The following is a 17320-nucleotide window of genomic DNA, read 5'->3' as shown; positions in this document are numbered from 1 at the left end:
GGTTGGGAAATTGCCCTTGCTTAGGTAGTCAACTCTAGTTAGAATTCACTCGCATATTAAAATGGTCTGCAGTTAATATGAATGAATATAAGATTCCAAAGTTTAGAATTCCACATTTTCTTTCCTAGGCCATATGAATTCTTTACTCAGAGAAATTTATGCAACATTCTCTTCCCAGTCCATTTAAGTAGAGTCGAAGCAATATCCTGTCTCCAGTAGTTTCTCCATTTCCACAAATGAACCTGTGTGGCTAGAAAGTTTGAGCACCAATCAGTTATTAGAGTGACAGCTTCAAGCTGCGAGCCTCATGAGCCTTCCTTGTGTGGTGTGCAGTAATGGCACTTCTCCTTTTCCACCCACTCGCATAACTTCTTTTTCTTTTTGCAAAATATTTCGCTCCTTACCAGTAGCTCAGACCATATAATCCTTTTTAATTATTTTGATGAGGTCCTAGGTAAAATTACAAAATCAAAAAAACTTAAGCTATGGCAAGAGCAGACAATCTAATCTCTTCCTGAGCCAACCCAAGGCTCATACAGCTGTCACTTCCTTTTACCCCCGTGTTCGTCATAAGAAAGCCCTGTCACATTGGAATAATGTTCTTGCCACTATCTTCTTCATGTGGAAGAACTCCAACATGACATAGATTTTTGCAGTAAGTAAGACCTCAGGCACAAGACACATCAACAACATATCTTCTCTGACCCTCCTAGAAAAGTAACCATTTTAAAATCCTTAATGCCATATATTTTTCTCTGAAGAATACAGTCTTGCCTGCACCCTTGGCAGCTTAGGAACAGAAAATCACTTTAAATAAATATCTAATACACCATGGAATAAATATAATGAATTAGTCATTACTTCTTACTGTAATGTAATGGCATTCCTGAAAGCCAGGCTCTGGTAACATTATGAACAGGTGTTGAGACGAGGATGGGTGTCCTGGCAATTACTGTGGTGGGAAGTAAAGATGAGACAGTGGTACATCATGAAGTGCAATCAGGATGCTGCCACAGCCTCTGCATCCGTCCCTACACAATCCTGTAGTTCTATTCGTAACATGACAAATAATTACCTAAAAAATTAGGTAAGCGTTTGGCTCTTGTTCTCCACTTGCTTGTAAAGATGTACATTCTTAAACAGACTTGTAGGTTCAGTGAGTCTGTAAGTGAATAGTTCCTTTGGATAATCATTTTACAGTTAAACCAAAATAAGATTGTTATACAAAGAAGTAAAGCCAAAAATGCTACATGTATACCATGGTGCTCTCAAGCAATGATTGGCACCAAACTCTGCAGCCCAAGGATCAAGTCATGAACTGGTATCATTTGATACAGTTTCATTATTTATTGAAATGTCTTTCATCGTTTCTACCTGTTGTTCACATCTTGTCAGGTCGCTGTTTTTATTACAGTTTCTGCCCATGGGTGCAAGCATGAGTAGGGGATATTCAGAGCTAGGGTCTTAACTGGCACATAAACTCACATAGCTCCAAAGAATCCATAACCATGCACATACACAAATGCGTAATCTGTCATAATAACACGAAGAACTGCAGAGCAGAAACTAACATGCAGTAATGCTTAACATCATGAACTACTACAGAGAATAGCCAATAATATCTGCAAATCTAAACCATATTTTGCCTTTTTATGAGCCAATTGATAAAACATATGTTATGCATATGGTCTACGGGGAAGTACTGTAAATAGAACAGCTGTTAACTTTAAGAGTTACAATAGGAAAAAGGTTTTCTTTCCACCACAAGTTTTCTCATTCGTGTTTTCTTTACATCGTCAGATATACCTTTGGCCTAGTCATCCCTCCCACCCCCCACCACCTCTTATTTAAGACTCTGACAGCAAGCTAAGAGGTCCCTTGGTTCAAACACTGTATTTCAAAACTGTGCCTTGCTCAGCAGATACCATGACACACCTGGGTTGGAAGAAGAGTACACATAAAACTTGAACTAAGCTACATTATTGTCCTCTGCAACAGTGAAAAGTTTCCACACCTGGTGGAAGAGACTATTGCATATTCTCCCAACCTTCAGTTCCACAAGGGATGACTGTTTTTATTTATTTCTCAACAGGATATGAGATATGCCCTGACAGATGTTATAAAACAAACTCGTCCTCACTCATCATTGAAGTATTGTCATTGAACAACCACCGAGAACGTATGGAGCATCTGAGTGTCCCTTCTTTGTGATAGATAACACACTCTCATCCTCCATTATTAATGTAATTATCAGCAAGAATTAGATGCCACTTCACTGACTCCAGAAGACATGCATTCACATGCACCAAGTCTAACCTGAGGTCTATTTGAAGTCTTGATGGAATACCAGGGAGAAACATACATGAACTTCTACCATATTCAATGCGTACTTGTTCCCTATTTTATTAGAACCTAGAGATGTGTTAATTATATATTAAATCATCTTTCCATAACAATAGAAGCATTTACTTCTATGGCAGTATTTGCTAATAACAAGATTTTAAAATACCGTATATCATAACAACCCCAGATGCTGCATGCCAGTTATCACAGCAGTCAAGTGAGGTATGGTAGCCATAATTTGTTACAGAACTCCCAGAATCACGGAATGGTTGAGGTTTGAAGAGACCTCTGGAGGTCATCTGGTCCAACACACCTGCTCAAGCAACTAAAGCAAGTTGCCAAGGACTGTGTCCAGATGTTTTTTTTAATATCTCCAGGAATAGGAGGTCCACAACAACTCTGGACAACGTTTTCCTGTGCTCAGTCACCCTCACAGTAAAAGTGTTTCCTGATGCTGAGATGGCACTGCTTGTGTTTCAGTTTGTGCCATTGCCTCTTGCCTTGTCACTGGGCACCACTGAAAAGAGCCTGTCTCTGTCTTCTTTGCATCCTCCCTTCAGATATTAATACACATTGACAAGATCCCACTTGGGCTTTATCTTCTCCAGGCTAAACAGTCTTCCTCATAAGAGAGATGTTCCCATCCCTTAATCGTCTTCCTGGCCATTTCTTGGACTCTATCTCCAGTGTGTCCATATCCATCTTGCACAGAGGATCCTGAACTAGACACAGTGCTCCAGGTGTGGCCACACCAGTGCTGAGTAGAGGGCAAGGATCACCTCCCTTGACTTGCTGGCAACACTTGTCCTAATGCAGCCCTGCTTATCTTTGGCCTTCTTTACAGCAAAGGCACACATTGCTGGCTCATGTTCAACCTGATGTCCTCCAGGTCCTTTTCTGCAAAGCCGCTGGGTGGCCACCAGCATACCTTGGTGCTTAAGGTTGTTCCTCCCCAGGTGCAGGACTTTGCACTTCCCCATGTTGAACTTCATGAAGTTCCTGTCAGCCCATTCCTCCAGCCTGTGGAGGTCCCTGTGGTGACAGCACAACCCTCTGCTCTATCAGCCACTCCTCCCAGCTTTGTCATCTGCAACTGCTCTGTTTCATCCTTCATAAGGTGATTTCAATGAGATTATAAAATACCGCCTTAAAATATACAGATCTTGTTTCAAAAGTATACCCCCACAAGCACTTTTTTGCCAACTACAACCCACAGAACAACAGTAAATACATTGCAGTTGCTTAGCAGATACCTTACAGTACCTATTAATATTTGCAATGAAAAGACCATGACTGGTGTTCTGTGAGGAAAATATTGGGTTAACAGTGTTACTCTGGTCCAAAAAGGTGGGAAATTTCTCCAGTGGAAGTGCTGTCTTCCTCCTGGACAAGCACAGTAGTAAAGAAAAAGGGGAACAAAGATCTGCCTGTATACCACATCCAAAAACATTGCAGCAAACCTCTGTCCAGGCATTCAGGGTGGGATACCAGTGCCACTTTGGTGCCATATGTAACAGAACAAGTCTCTCTTTCTTTCCATCTGTCACTCAGACATTACTTATTAAGCAGTGTTTACAAAGGAACGCTGTTGGCCACTAATACCTTGATGGTCACCACTACTATTATATTATTCTCATGGTAGGATTGGAATGCTATCCATTGAAATGTTCCTTATAGGAACACCAAGAACACATTTACTTTGCCATGTTTGAAAGGCTGACATTTACACAGACCAGCACTGCTCATTTGCAAAATTGAGGCTGATTTCAAAAGGTCTATACACTTCTCAAAACTCCCACAGGACAACAGAGATGACAGGAAGCCTAACCTTGACTAATAGGCTGACACTGCTTTATGGTAGGACACTATCCAGCTGCTGGAAAGCACTGAAGGGAGACTGAAACATTACCAGAGAGGCAGCCGACTTTTAGGCTGTTCCATTTCTGCTGAAGAACTAGAGTAGGAACCTTTGTGGATTAACTAATATGCAAGAAAAGCAGATCTTCTCACGCAGCTTTTGTTACTTTCCAAAATACATTTACTATTAATTATTTTATGCTGTATCAACCTACCAAAACTCTTTTTACCCCACTTATACCACAGAGAACAGATGCAGGGACTAGATGCTACCAAACACTTTCAAAGTTGACATCTTATATTTTTATAGATCTGTAAATATATGAGGGATGTTGTCACTGTGATAGATACAAATTATAAGAAAAACAAGGTTCCAGACAGAGTTGATATCTTTTATTGTGTCATTTGAGCCCTTTGTGAAGAGCAGATACCCAATTCCTTCATCAGATTTGAGAAGAAAGCAGTGAGGCTCATGCTAAATCCAGGCTAGGAGCAACGGCTCCAAGCACTTGGTTCCCCCAACATTGATAGCAGCGCTGTGCACTGCTGGAGTCACCCAGCAGTATGAATTCAATCTGACTCAGACGTGGGAACATGATTGCAGTTCTCTTGCATTAGTCAGACACTATGGAGCTGTATCCTTTTATGCTAGCTCTGTACCTGGGGAGGAGGCAGGGGCAAGATGCACTGAGCTGACTCAACAAAGATTTCTGAACAAAAATCCACCAGAAGCTCAGCCTGTTGCAGCCTATAGCTATGGCATTTTGGATTGCACTTCAGGAGCCCTCAGCCCCGCTGCAAGATATTGGCATATCAATAATGCCATTAACTTAATCTGTTAGTGAGTTTTGAGAGATATACAGAGCAGAAAGCACTGCTAAAAGGAGAGAGGAGGGGTCACCAGCCTTATGGAAGAGCAGGAGGACCAAGCATCTAGAAGCTACCAGAAACAGAGGGATCTGCCAAAAGCAGTTATAAGTAAAATAAGTATTTCTATTTGTAAGTCACAATTACAGCATTGATATTATGATTCCCATCCTCCTTTCATTCCCACTCGGACATCTATACCTGATGCTGAAAATATGATTGTCCAACTGCAACTGGAGAGCTCAAAGTTGCAGTCCCCCAGTAAACAAGCAATCTTTTTAATGCAGTGATCCAGCACTAGCATACTATCTCTTCCAGCTGCACCTTTTTCTCAAGGTGGTGGTGGTGTCAGGATTAAACCTCTGTATTCTTGTTGCCACCACTGGACCACAGTAACATCTGGCTGAAGCCCTGAACTCTTGAAGATAGACACACGGTATGTGGTCAATATGCCAAAACCTTTCAGGGTCCTGTCCACTCTTATTTTGCCACAGTGAGACAGACTCTTTGTTCATGTCAAAAACAGTGATTTCAAGACCAAGGTGTGAACATATACTTGTGGAGAAGACTGGGACTGGCTTTTCCTTCTCATTCCCCCTCCTCCACAGCACTGCTGAGATGTTTATTACTTTGGTGTCTATCTGCTGAACCGTGTAGTATAAATTTGGACTGAGGTAAATTTTACGGTTCAACAAATATAAAATATTTTTTAAAGTCACACCTGGTCTGATACAAGATCTGGAAAACATCAGCCCAAAAGTTATCATAACTGAAATAAAATGAAACCATAATTCGGTCAGATTCAGCGTTACTCAATGCAATGGAAAGTACTACTTCCAAAGCCTGAATCTGCTGCCCTTTTATAAGTTTCTCTCAGCTGAAGACTATAAATCCTTGATCAGATGATCTTTCCTGAAGTGTAAAAATGTATTGAGTTAAGTTCAATTTGGCTAGGCAAGAGCAATGCTTACTGAAATCAGAGACTTCGAGCAAAAAGGGTCCTACAAATCAGCCACCCTGGCATTGACAACTTGTCATACAAGGATTGGTAAAATCTTCAATACAGATGGTTATTTGGAAGATTAAGTCTGTACTCAGTGGACCTGGTTCCTTCAAAAGCATGAAGTGACTTGGAAAATTGAGGGAACTCATTTTCCCTAGGTACTTAGGTAGTCACTTGTCTACCTCATTACACAGCTAAATACCTTTGAAATGTAATCTTCAGTCATACTCTCAAAGGAGACAGATTTCTAGAGGTCCACAGATGTCCAGGAGGTTTACAAAGTGCCTCGTTGTTTAGTTCACAATAAAATCAATAGGAGTTAAGGGCTTCATATAAAACCACATAGATCTGCCTAATTGAAAAATACAGCCATTAAGATCATGTGATTTGTCAAAATTATTGAGGTTGGAGTTCTTGCAAGCTCTCAGAGCTACACTTTGGCTTTCCATGGTATAGTCCCCAGGCAGCTAGCAAGCTAGCAGGAATACCTAATCAATAGGAATGAGGATGGGAGACGTATCAAGCCTAAACCAGCCTCCAGGCAGAGCTAGGCTGTCAGGATGGAGGTCTTGCCACAGTGGGGAACAGAGAGTCTGTAGAAAAGCTGACATTAAAACAGGCCAGTCCAGACTGGCGCAAAGACAATTCAATTATATCTGAGCAGTTTAAAGCAAGCCATGGGTTTTTTTAGACCATTTGAGAAGGTTTTTTTCTTTATATAGTGACTTAGGATGAGAGTTGCCACTTCCGCTTTAATCACTTTCCTTTAATATAGCCTGGTGCTTTGCAGTTGGATAACTAACCTTGATATTCATTCAGACCTCAAAACACACAACTCCCATTGTTGTCAATTAGCTGGCAATGTCGAGTGTGTGTTGCAAGATTTTTGTGTGAACCAGACAATATGGCATTTGGGAAATTTCAGTAGCTAATACAATCATCCTGCAGGAGAAAGTCCTTCACAAATTACTCTAGTGATTTTAGAATGGGAAGTGAGATTGTGAAGTTGTCACTGGATTAAGTTCACTAAATAAAACAGATGTACATTGAAGTTTACCCTACTTTTTGTTCTTATTGCAACGCTGCTTTCTAAAAGATCCCTCTAGATAATTGGCAAACTTCTTGTTATCATGGCCTTTTACAGCTCTGAGCGCAAGGAAGATGCCTTGATCTCAGCCAGAGCATTCAGAAGCTACCATATTTTTTAATACTAACGTAAGGCTGGAGACAGGTTTATAAATGATTCCTACAAAATATTTTTTTATATATGAGGTGGCGCAATAAACACTGCGATATGAAAATGGGACACAGTATGGGAAGGGCCTATGGCACTTTACTTTTCCCGTTTATTTCTTTGCATTTATAATAAACAGTTGCAGCCTTCTGGTAACAAGATTAAGTTAGTGGGCACCAAGAAGTTTGAATCAGACTATTTTCCTGTTATCCCACAGTGGGTCACCTTCTGCTAATGATGAGTGTTAACCCTGCAATCAGGCAAACATTCATGTTTAGAAATGAACAACTTCATTCAGGGCTTTTAAAGCAGCCAGCACAGTCAAGAGCTAAAAGAAATTAGCTCAAACACACTTACCTTCCTTTTTAAATGTTGTTCTTCCTCTCTGATGAGAATGGGAGCTCATGGCGTGAGTGGAACACTCTTGTATCAAAAGCCGAGAGTAGCCCAAGTCCCTTCCAAGTCAGAAACCCTGCCTTGTGATGAAGAAGGAATAGCTGGGACTCAGTTGAATGCTTTTGCACAGACTACCTAGAGCCTTTTGTGAAAGTTCCTAACATGAGATGAATTTGACCTCCATATTTTCAGAGTACATTGCCTCATCTGTTGAGTGAAAACAGAAAAAATAGAAGAAAAAAGAAAAAGAAATATTGGTCTGTTGTGTTTTCTCCTGGATTTGAGAATAATATCAACTTTTGGTCCTTTTTCTGAAATATTCTGACAGTAGAAAAAATAATGACTACTCCATTTTCTACACAGGGTCAACATTATGAAGAGGAAAAACGGGCATTGAGCCATGAAATAATTGCACTCAATAATCACTTAATAGAGGCCAAGGTGACAATAGATAAGTTGTCAGAAGATAATGTAAGTATTTAATCATGGATACATCTTGAGATTATATTCAGAAATGAATTATGCCATGCACTTCCCATGGAATTATAGAATAATTTCTTATTGTTTACGTAAAATGTAACTTGTCACCTTAAAAGTTAAAATTCATGCTTGATGTTCTCATCATTTTGTAAATTCAGCTCTCCTTAAGCTATGAGGTTGGGATGAGACTTTTCATGGATATTTTTTTCCTTATGTCTAACCTAAAACTTATTTTAAAAATATTTTAAAACATGGCAACATTTCCACACTGATTTTGTAATCAGTTTCAGTCTAGTACAGCTGACTGGTGGAAGCATGCATGGAGTGAGGCTTGATCATAAGGACTTTAGGCATAGTGTAGAGCCCTACATTTTCTGCAATTCCTATGATCTTTTGGTCTTTGCTTACTGAAATGGGATGCCCAGCACATGTGAACTCTGATAGCAGAAGGTAGGATTGACCCAACCTGGTCGCTCAGATCATTGCAGAGAGTGAAAGCCAGGTTTTCCCCAGCTGTGGTTCATGTGTAACAATTTACCTGTCTCTGTGTGGAATGAAACAGGGAATATCTCTGGCAATTGTCATCCTGCATCTCATTAAACACTGCTGAAAACTGGCATGCATACTGCAGCTGGCAACCGAGCCTATGAACTCCTTCCAGGGACAAACCTAAAAAGACAGCAAAGGAAGGAAGATTGCAGGCATCTAGTTCATTATTGTGCCATTCCTTAGACAGTTAATTAAAAATCCATCTATAGAAGACATGCTTCTGTTAGCACTTACTTTTCAGCATCTTACATTCAGTCTTCCCATATTTCATATGAAGTCTTACTCATAGCAGGGAGCATTGATCCCATTAATAAGCCTGTTGATGTGAAATGTGCCTATGCGATTAATAGCTTTCCAACGGAAACAAAGAGTTCACTATCTGACCCTCTACTTTTACAGAAATTGTGCTGAAACACCAGTTACTTCATAACTCTAATAGATGTAACTAACGAAACGTGGTAAATGCAATGGGTTACATTTAGGTTTTAGAAGCACAGGCATGCATCCAGACTAACTCAGCTGAAATCATTGGAGTTATTTCAGATTTAAAATAGAGGGGGGGAAATTGTAAACCTCTCCCAATAAGCATTCATGCATTTACACTTCTTCATGGAGTCAGGTTTGAGCCCACATTTGAAAAAGTGTTTTCAATATTCATAGCTTTTAAAAGGCAGCTTAGACTGCACTGGAGTACTGAGTACTCTTCTTCCAACAATTATTCTGAACTACTCTGAACGTTAGAATATGGTCCAGAAGCCTCAAACAAGAGTGCCAGTTATGCATACTTGAGGTCAATTCACAGACAAAATTCTGCCCTTAGTTATGCAGCATCACTAACAAAAATAAAGGTTAAATTCCAAATTTTAAAATAAAGAACTATGAAACAAACCATTAATATTTTATCTAATAAGTAGAGGTGGTGTTAAACTGAAGAATCCTACAGGGGGAGAACAAGTTTTTGCCTTGCCAATATTTCTTCCTTCAATTATATTTCCCCGTACTCTTCTGGCAGATATATCAAGTGATGCTTTTGATGCAAAAACATATTTTAGACTATCAGAAGTACTTTTGGCATAATTTGCCGATTATTGTTCTAGTTGCCACAGATGTGGCTTGTTTCCATTCAGCTAAACATTAAAGGACAGAAAGACACTCCAGTCGCATGGCCATGTCCCAGCATTATGACAACACATGGGACTTTTAACTCATGTAGTTTTTCTGCAGTAATTTTTAAAGCTGCTAAAAATAAAGTGTCAGAAATGCTTTTTGTATTCTCCATGACAACGGCTACACCGAAGCAGAGGCACAAAGCTTTTGAAGAAAGGATTAGATTTTGGAGTGACTTCATTTTGGTGTGCCTAGTAATGTCATATGGGACTTGGAGTACTTGTCTGTGCTATACATTGTGCAGCGATATATTGTGTGTTTAATGTGCATGTAAGATGTCAGAATCACATGCATATGCAACAAATTTTGCTTCTAAACTGAATTCTTGGATTACTGCTCTTTGCGTATGTTTTCAGGAATAAAAATAGTGCATACTAATATAAAATGTAAGACCTACATAAATGAATGTATCTCCCCAGTACATTTAAGGCAGAAGTGGCAAGTATAAAAGTTCAGGCAGGCACAGAAAAACCCCACAAACCAAGAGTATCTAAAGATCCTTGAATATGAAGATATAACGAACTAATGCTCATAGGAAAACTACATTTACTACCCCCATGCCTCACAGACTCTCAGGAACATCTTGTTGTACCTGTTATTACAGAATACCTTTAAAATGGTATTTCAAAACAGGGAATTTCAACCTTTCCTTTTCCTAGAAAATGTCTTTAACAGGTTTTAAGAGGACAAGTGGAACAGTAAAATTCTGCATGCAATAAAATTATAACATTAGTGCCACAGAGAATTCAAATCATTTCAGTATTCAACACCTTTTCTGTATAAACAGTTTCTAATTTTTACAGGTTAACACAGCCTCGTGTCTATAGTACCTTTCTTTGTCTATCTTATCTATGCCCACATTTAAAGTCAACCCTAGAAGCCAACTTTGTTTTTAATGGCATCTAGATCAGGAGAAGCAACATACAACTCTTACTTCCAGGGACCCAAAGATACTGGTTGAAGGATACAGTTACAGTCATGTGCACTAAATTAGATTTAGATGAAGGGCAAATCTACGTACTGAATTTTCCCATTAAGTAGGCTGTGGGAGCCATTCAATACAAAAATAGTATAAGCGACTCATTTAAATTCTTTTTTTCCTTGTGTGGAATTCTCATGGTAATTTCTTACCCAGTAAAAATATCCTCTTCTGTAGCATCAAATATTTGCAGTGAGATTTAATATATTTGTATAGATGCATTCTGTAAGATACAAAAGGAACTAGGAACCAGGAAGAAAATTTCATAAGGAGACAAAGGCCTTCCTTTTAAAAAACTATACAATGTATATCTCTGCAATGAATTTCTCCCACAGTCTCATAAGATTATTTAAGCATTTTCTAAGCAGTATCTTAGTGCTAATCTGGATAATACTCAGTAAAAATTGTCTTTTGTTAAATTTTCTTTTTGCCTAAAAGATTGCGTTTATTTTAGCCTTCATAGTGTCATGCATGTTAACAGTATAAAGTCCAGTTCCTAACGGTAAGTATCCATCTTTTGTAATGCAGATTACTCTTCTGTAGTAACAGTTCTTAAAATTTTCTTTTTGGTAATTTTATCAGCCCTCACAGAGCAAAAGGGCAAACATCTCAAGACCGTGCAAGAAACACGGAATCTTAATGGATTTAGAAGTTAAAATATGCTTCAAATTTCCCCAAAGTCAATTTTTAAAAAATTGCTCAGGCATGGGAGAAAGGCTGAAAACCACAAGCTATTTGAAAACTTTAAAAAACAGGCTATTTTTTGTTTTTCTAGGAGCTCTATAGGAAGGACTGCAATTTAGCTGCTCAGTTGCTCCAGTGCAGCAAGAATTACGACAGGGCACATAAGCTTTCTGAGGTAATGTGACCGAACTTGGTGAATATTCAAAGAAATAAATATTTTATGGAAAACAGGTTATTTTACATGTATCAATTCCAGAACTTGTTTGCCCTTAAGGCTTTGATTTCCCCCCAGCCCCTTTAAGCAACTGGAGGGCTTGTGCACCTGCTGGTATTCTGTGCAGCTGAGGGAGGTGCTGACAAAAATCACAGCCAGTGTGAGAACTTGGAGGTACTCTCTTCCCTAAAACCTCTGCTACCCAGTAGAATGGGCCTGTGCTGAACATATGAAAAATAATAGTTTTAGAAAAATCAAAGTGCTGAGAACTCTAGACTGCAAAATGCTGGGAGGGAACGGGGGGAGAGCAGGGAAATGACAAGCTGCAGGCATCAGATATTCTGAACAATCAATTTTCCTCCTGAAGCTATTTTCCAGTCCAGCTAATTTCTAAACCTGAATTTTAAAATGGACTGACAGAACAAATACCTTTTTCTAAAGCAACCAGAGCACAGAAAGATTCATTTCCAAGGTGTAAACTTAAATTAATAATCCTCGCTTCCAAGGAAACTAGGATTGAGAAACAGACTCCTTAAAGGGGAGGCAAATATTATCTTAGTGAACAAGACTGTCTTTAGGGATGCAGGCCCTACACAAAGCAATATCAACTTCCTCACGTGCATTGCTTCAGTGAAGGTCATGAAGAAAAGCCTTCCCTGCATCAATCCCTTCAGGCTGATGTCCCCCTCAAATGGTCGCTCCTGTGCAGCTCTGTGATGGCATAATGCAAAATTGCGTGTGGAATGTATAAACCATTTCTAAGCCCGTGTATTGCTTCAGAGCACTAAACAGCCCTGGTAAACAAGGACAGGGCAAGACTCTTCTGTCAAATGGGCAATGATTTTCTGGAATGAGACAGAACTTCCAAAGTGACATTTATCCTGGTCCTGTTATTTTTTCCTAGTAACTCAATTCCCTTAGCAATTCATACCCAGGAGTTACCATGACATTATACTTGAAAGCACCCTACCTGATAGCAAGAATGAGGACCTTAAAAGTACTTAGTGGTTCACTTGCAGAAAACTATCACAAATGTGGGATCTTTCCACAATTTCCCAAGCTGTCATACACTCAGTTAAATAGGCAAAGTCTCCACTCATAAGTCCAAGTATTTATTAATTTAGCAAGTGTGAGTGTGCTGTCACAGCTAATAAGATCTTTACAAATGCAAATATTGCCCGACAAAGTATTGTGTATTATCCAGAAGCCTAAACTATCGCACAATATAGCAATGTGACAGCAATACCATTTCAGTAATTTGTTTCCAGTGCAATGCTCAGAAAATAATGTTCTTTTTCTTAACACATTTCATAATCTAAATAATGTATATAAAATAGATCAAACAGTGGTGTTACAGGATACTAAAATAATAGCTGCCCCATACAGCAGTTTCACATTAAATTAACTGTATTTCTTTTCTTCATTTCTGTGGCAATTTATAGCAGCCCTCTTTTGCAACCTGTTTAGTTAATCTTTGTTGCATCTGTATTTACTATGACTAATATTGCTGTCTGCCAGCAGGTTGGCAATCATACTCTTTATTTCCAATGGAAGACATATGAGTTAATTAACAATGTAATGATTAATCCAAAATATCCTGGAAGGTCTGTTGGTTGAAAAAACACTCATCCTACTCCACATTAACAAGAATGCCATTTCACAACATGCCATATTTCAAATACATTGAGTTCTGGGGATTAAACCAACTTTAAAAACTTTCCAGTTAAGCTAAAAGAGGAGCTCCATATCTTGTACAACGTGAGATCATTAGAAGGAACAGGGACCTTAAATTTCTCTTGCCTAAAATAGTGGAGGCAGGGAACACCACTTAAGTATTTGTAGGGTTGTCTCCTCTACAGAAACAAAGTTAAGGCAGGAACGAGATCATTAGGGCTATAAGGGTAACAACCAATTATGTCATAAAGAGGAACTCGATTTCTAGTTATAAAACGAAAGCACTGAGTAAATCAGAGTTCAGCCAAGAATTCAGGGGCTAAATTCTTAAGTGGTGTAAATCACCATGGATATCAAAGGAGCTATCGCAGTCACAAACTCAAAACTTGGTCCAAACTTGAGTTCTTTTGATTTCCAGTAGGAAATACTGAGAGAAAATCATCATGCAGCACTCTCTCATATCCCTGTCCGATCATACAACTCTGAACTGAGCAATGCAGATAAAACCTGACTGGCAAGTATGCTTGGTGATACCTGCGCGGGCATTACTTACCAGACTTTTGAGCCACACCAAGGAATGAGGGCTCTCATTCTCTTCTGGTCGACATGATAGAATGGCAGGTGGAAACACCATCCACAGAGCTGATCCTAACTTCTCCAAAAACTATATGTCCTCTGATGCATAACAGCCATGTTGATTAATTCTGACTAGTCTGTCACAGGAATCATAATGCAAATTCAGGTCTTAGCTCTTATTTCTGCCAGTGTAGTAAGAAACTAGAAAAGCTCTCAGGTAGCAGCTGCTGGAAGAGGGGAGCATGTTGAGGTTTATATGGACAGTTGATCTGACAAGCAATGTCCAAGTGCTGGGGCAAGGTAACTGCTTTGATTTGCTTCTTCCCAGCACAGGAACATTCCTGTTGTAGTAGCCAGTACCATCGCTTTAAGTGTCAGTGAAACCAACTTTCCTGCCTCTCCAAAAGGCATTGTTTATCAAATGTATCGCTGAAGGGCAGAAACAAATTTGGCACTGGGTTGGAGGCAAGACAAGCTTGAAGGAAGGCAAAAGAAGAACAGAATAGCTCTGACCTCTTACTCCTCCTTCCTGACCTCAGCAGGGACTTCTGCACTCCCCGACTCCAGCTGCAAATAACACCCATGAATGCAGTCTGTAAAGTGCTGCTGTAGGCTGTAATTTCCTACCTGCCTTTTTAAGACTCTTGTTTGCTGCATTCTTTACATCATTCCTATCCAACTTGAATTAACTTGGAAGGAAATATTTCACTTTCGTAGTGTTTACCATGAGGGGAAGCAGATTAAGATTCCCAAATGTTAATAAATGAAAGTCATTTGATTAAGTTTGTTTTCAGAAATGCACAAATATTGTGGCCATCACATTAGTTCAAAGAGCCATGTAGTGTCATAAAGAGCACTCATCTATCAATGTTGTATAAGCCCAAGCAGACACCAGTATTGACGTGCACCCTTTTCTCCTGTCCCCTTTGCCATCTTTTTATGTTACAGTTGCCATCTGACTTTCAGGAAAGAGTCAGCATCCATCTGGAAAAACATGGGTGCAGCCTGTCTGTCCCCTTGTGCCACACATCTTACACCGATACCATACCCACTTGTGTCATTGCCAAAGTACTGGAAAAACCAGATCCGAACAGCTTGTCTTCACACTTGTCAAGCCCATCTACAAGGGATCTCAATTTTCTGGACTCTGCCGGAAAACTCGGACAAAGGCCCCAGTACAAGTCAGACATCTACTGCAGTGACACCGCCCTTTACTGCCCCGAGGAGAGGAGGAGGGAGAGAAGGCAGAGTGTGGACACACAAGTCAAAGACGCGGGGTTCTTGAGGTCTCAGAACTCCATGGACAGCACTGTCGAAGAAGACGGTTTCCATTCCAGCTTCTCTCACGAAGCCTTCCCAGAGTACATTGCCTCTCTGCCGACCTCCAGTTCCTATTCCAGCTTCAGCGTCACATCCGAGGAGAAGGAGAACGCTCAAGCCAACACTCTGACAGCCTCTCAGCAAGCGATCTACATGAGCAACCGAGACGAACTGTTTGAAAGAAAGTCACCTGCAGGTTACGAGCATCAGGGAAGTCCTAGGTTTGCCAAGCCCAAACCTGCGCAGCACATGGAGCTTGCCAATGACAATGAGAACTCGCCCACTTTTACTAGGACTCTGCCTCCTTATGCAAATGAACCTTTTCATTTCTCAGCCATAACACCACAGCAGGCTTTAGCAAATCAGAAAATGAGGAATGAGTGCAGGAGCACCCACCTTTCAGAAGAAGACTTGCCTGGGCGATGGAGGCAGCTGAGCGTGGAGGACATTGGTGCGTACTCTTACAGGAACACTGGCAGGCTGTCACCCTGTAGTTTTTCAGAGCAGTACTACAGCAGCCCTATTAAGAAGGATGATAGTCGAACAAGCCCCATCTATGCTAGTTACAAGGCAGATAGCTGCTCAGAGGGAGACGATATCTGCCAAAGCAGACTTGTGGATTCTTGCTTCCTGAGAACAGACAGTGGCCTGAATATTGACATCAGCACTAGCTGTAAACAGGACAAATTGCCCACTTACAAAACAAAAGAATCAAGAGACCAAAAAAATGAAAGGATCACCGTCCAGTTATGCAGCAGCAAAAACATCGAAAATAGCCCAGTATTGAAAAGAGAATACGTGGACGTGAGCCCCAACAGCTCAGCAGAGTCCCTCAATCAGAGTTCAGTGGAGGCTTCAGAAATCCACCAGTCTTCCATGGAGCAAGGAAGCCATTTGGGTATTCACAGCAAACAGCAGCAGTTTCAGCGGACTGGGAGTACTGGTTTGAGTCGAAAGGACAGCCTTACAAAAGCACAATTATACGGAACCCTTCTGAACTAGGCATCTTCCAAAACCGCAATAAGACAACAAACAAAGGGAAGCGAACAGCATTTGATACTTCTAGTGAACAGTAAGGTTCTAAGAAACAGGATTATTATAAAATATATATTCATAATGGTACTATATGTTTAAAACAAAATATCTTCAAAAATGTTATACAGCACTTTTCACTTAACATTCTTTCCACGTGGGAGACCGTCCCCTCCCCTCTTTTATAAACCTGAAATATTTTTATAAACAAAATGGTATTTATTAGACTATCCTAAGCTATTTGAGCAGAATTCTTTTCCCTTCAAGCAGGTTTCTTATTTATTTTTGTGCATGAGGCCATCTGTGCCTAAACTCTTGGAGGAAAAGGGTAAAATCATGATGGCGGTGACAAAAAAATAAATCCACCTGATAAAATACCATAAAATGTCATGTGAAAACAAAACACACAAGAATGGTGAATTTGAAGAAGTAAATTTTTTAATAAGAATGGAATTGTATCTTATTTCATACAAATGTATTTATGAGTGACTAATGTATGCACAAAGTGATACTAATATTTTGTTCTTTTAATCCACTGTGTTTCTGCTTTCCTATTTTACCTTGTATACTACCTCAAAAGTAATTGAGGGTTTCTTTGTCACATTTTCTGTAGGCTTGCATTTATATTGTCTAAAATGCATGCAGTGTCATAATTAATACTGTATTTTGCATTACTTAATAAAAGACACCAGTGGAGATATTTTGAGGGTTTTTTTCCTTCATTAAATCATACCCTGGATGATAGAACATGGGATTGCTATGGGTGGCATCAGTCCAGCAAAAGTTAATGAGTAAAGCTCCAGCTTTAGATTGCTTTCTAAAGGAATCTTTTTCTCTGTAAGCTCCAGAACAGTGGTTCTCAGTCCACGGCCCCTGGGTGTTGAAGGACAGCTTCTCATCAGCCTGTGAAAAGTAAATGAGGAAAACAAACTGTTTATCAACAGG

The 17320-nt window shown here is 39.8% G+C and overlaps 1 protein-coding gene across 2 annotated transcripts in view; it reads left to right on the top strand.

Annotated features, from left to right (window-relative positions):
• BEGAIN (brain enriched guanylate kinase associated) overlaps nt 1-17068 on the top strand; it is a 156520-nt gene extending 139452 nt beyond the window's left edge. For both annotated transcript variants that reach the window (XM_075103912.1, XM_075103913.1), the window contains 3 exons: nt 8064-8171; nt 11651-11734; nt 14972-17068. In XM_075103912.1, coding sequence (XP_074960013.1) covers nt 8064-8171; nt 11651-11734; nt 14972-16345 — 1566 coding nt within the window. In that variant the 3' untranslated portion in view covers nt 16346-17068. The remainder of the gene's footprint in view (nt 1-8063; nt 8172-11650; nt 11735-14971) is intronic.
• The last annotated feature ends 252 nt before the right edge of the window (nt 17069-17320 follow it).

This window comes from Phalacrocorax aristotelis, chromosome 9, assembly GCF_949628215.1.
Source record: "Phalacrocorax aristotelis chromosome 9, bGulAri2.1, whole genome shotgun sequence".
Classification (NCBI taxonomy): Eukaryota; Metazoa; Chordata; class Aves; order Suliformes; family Phalacrocoracidae; genus Phalacrocorax; species Phalacrocorax aristotelis.
This window is presented reverse-complemented; position numbering and strand designations above follow the sequence as displayed.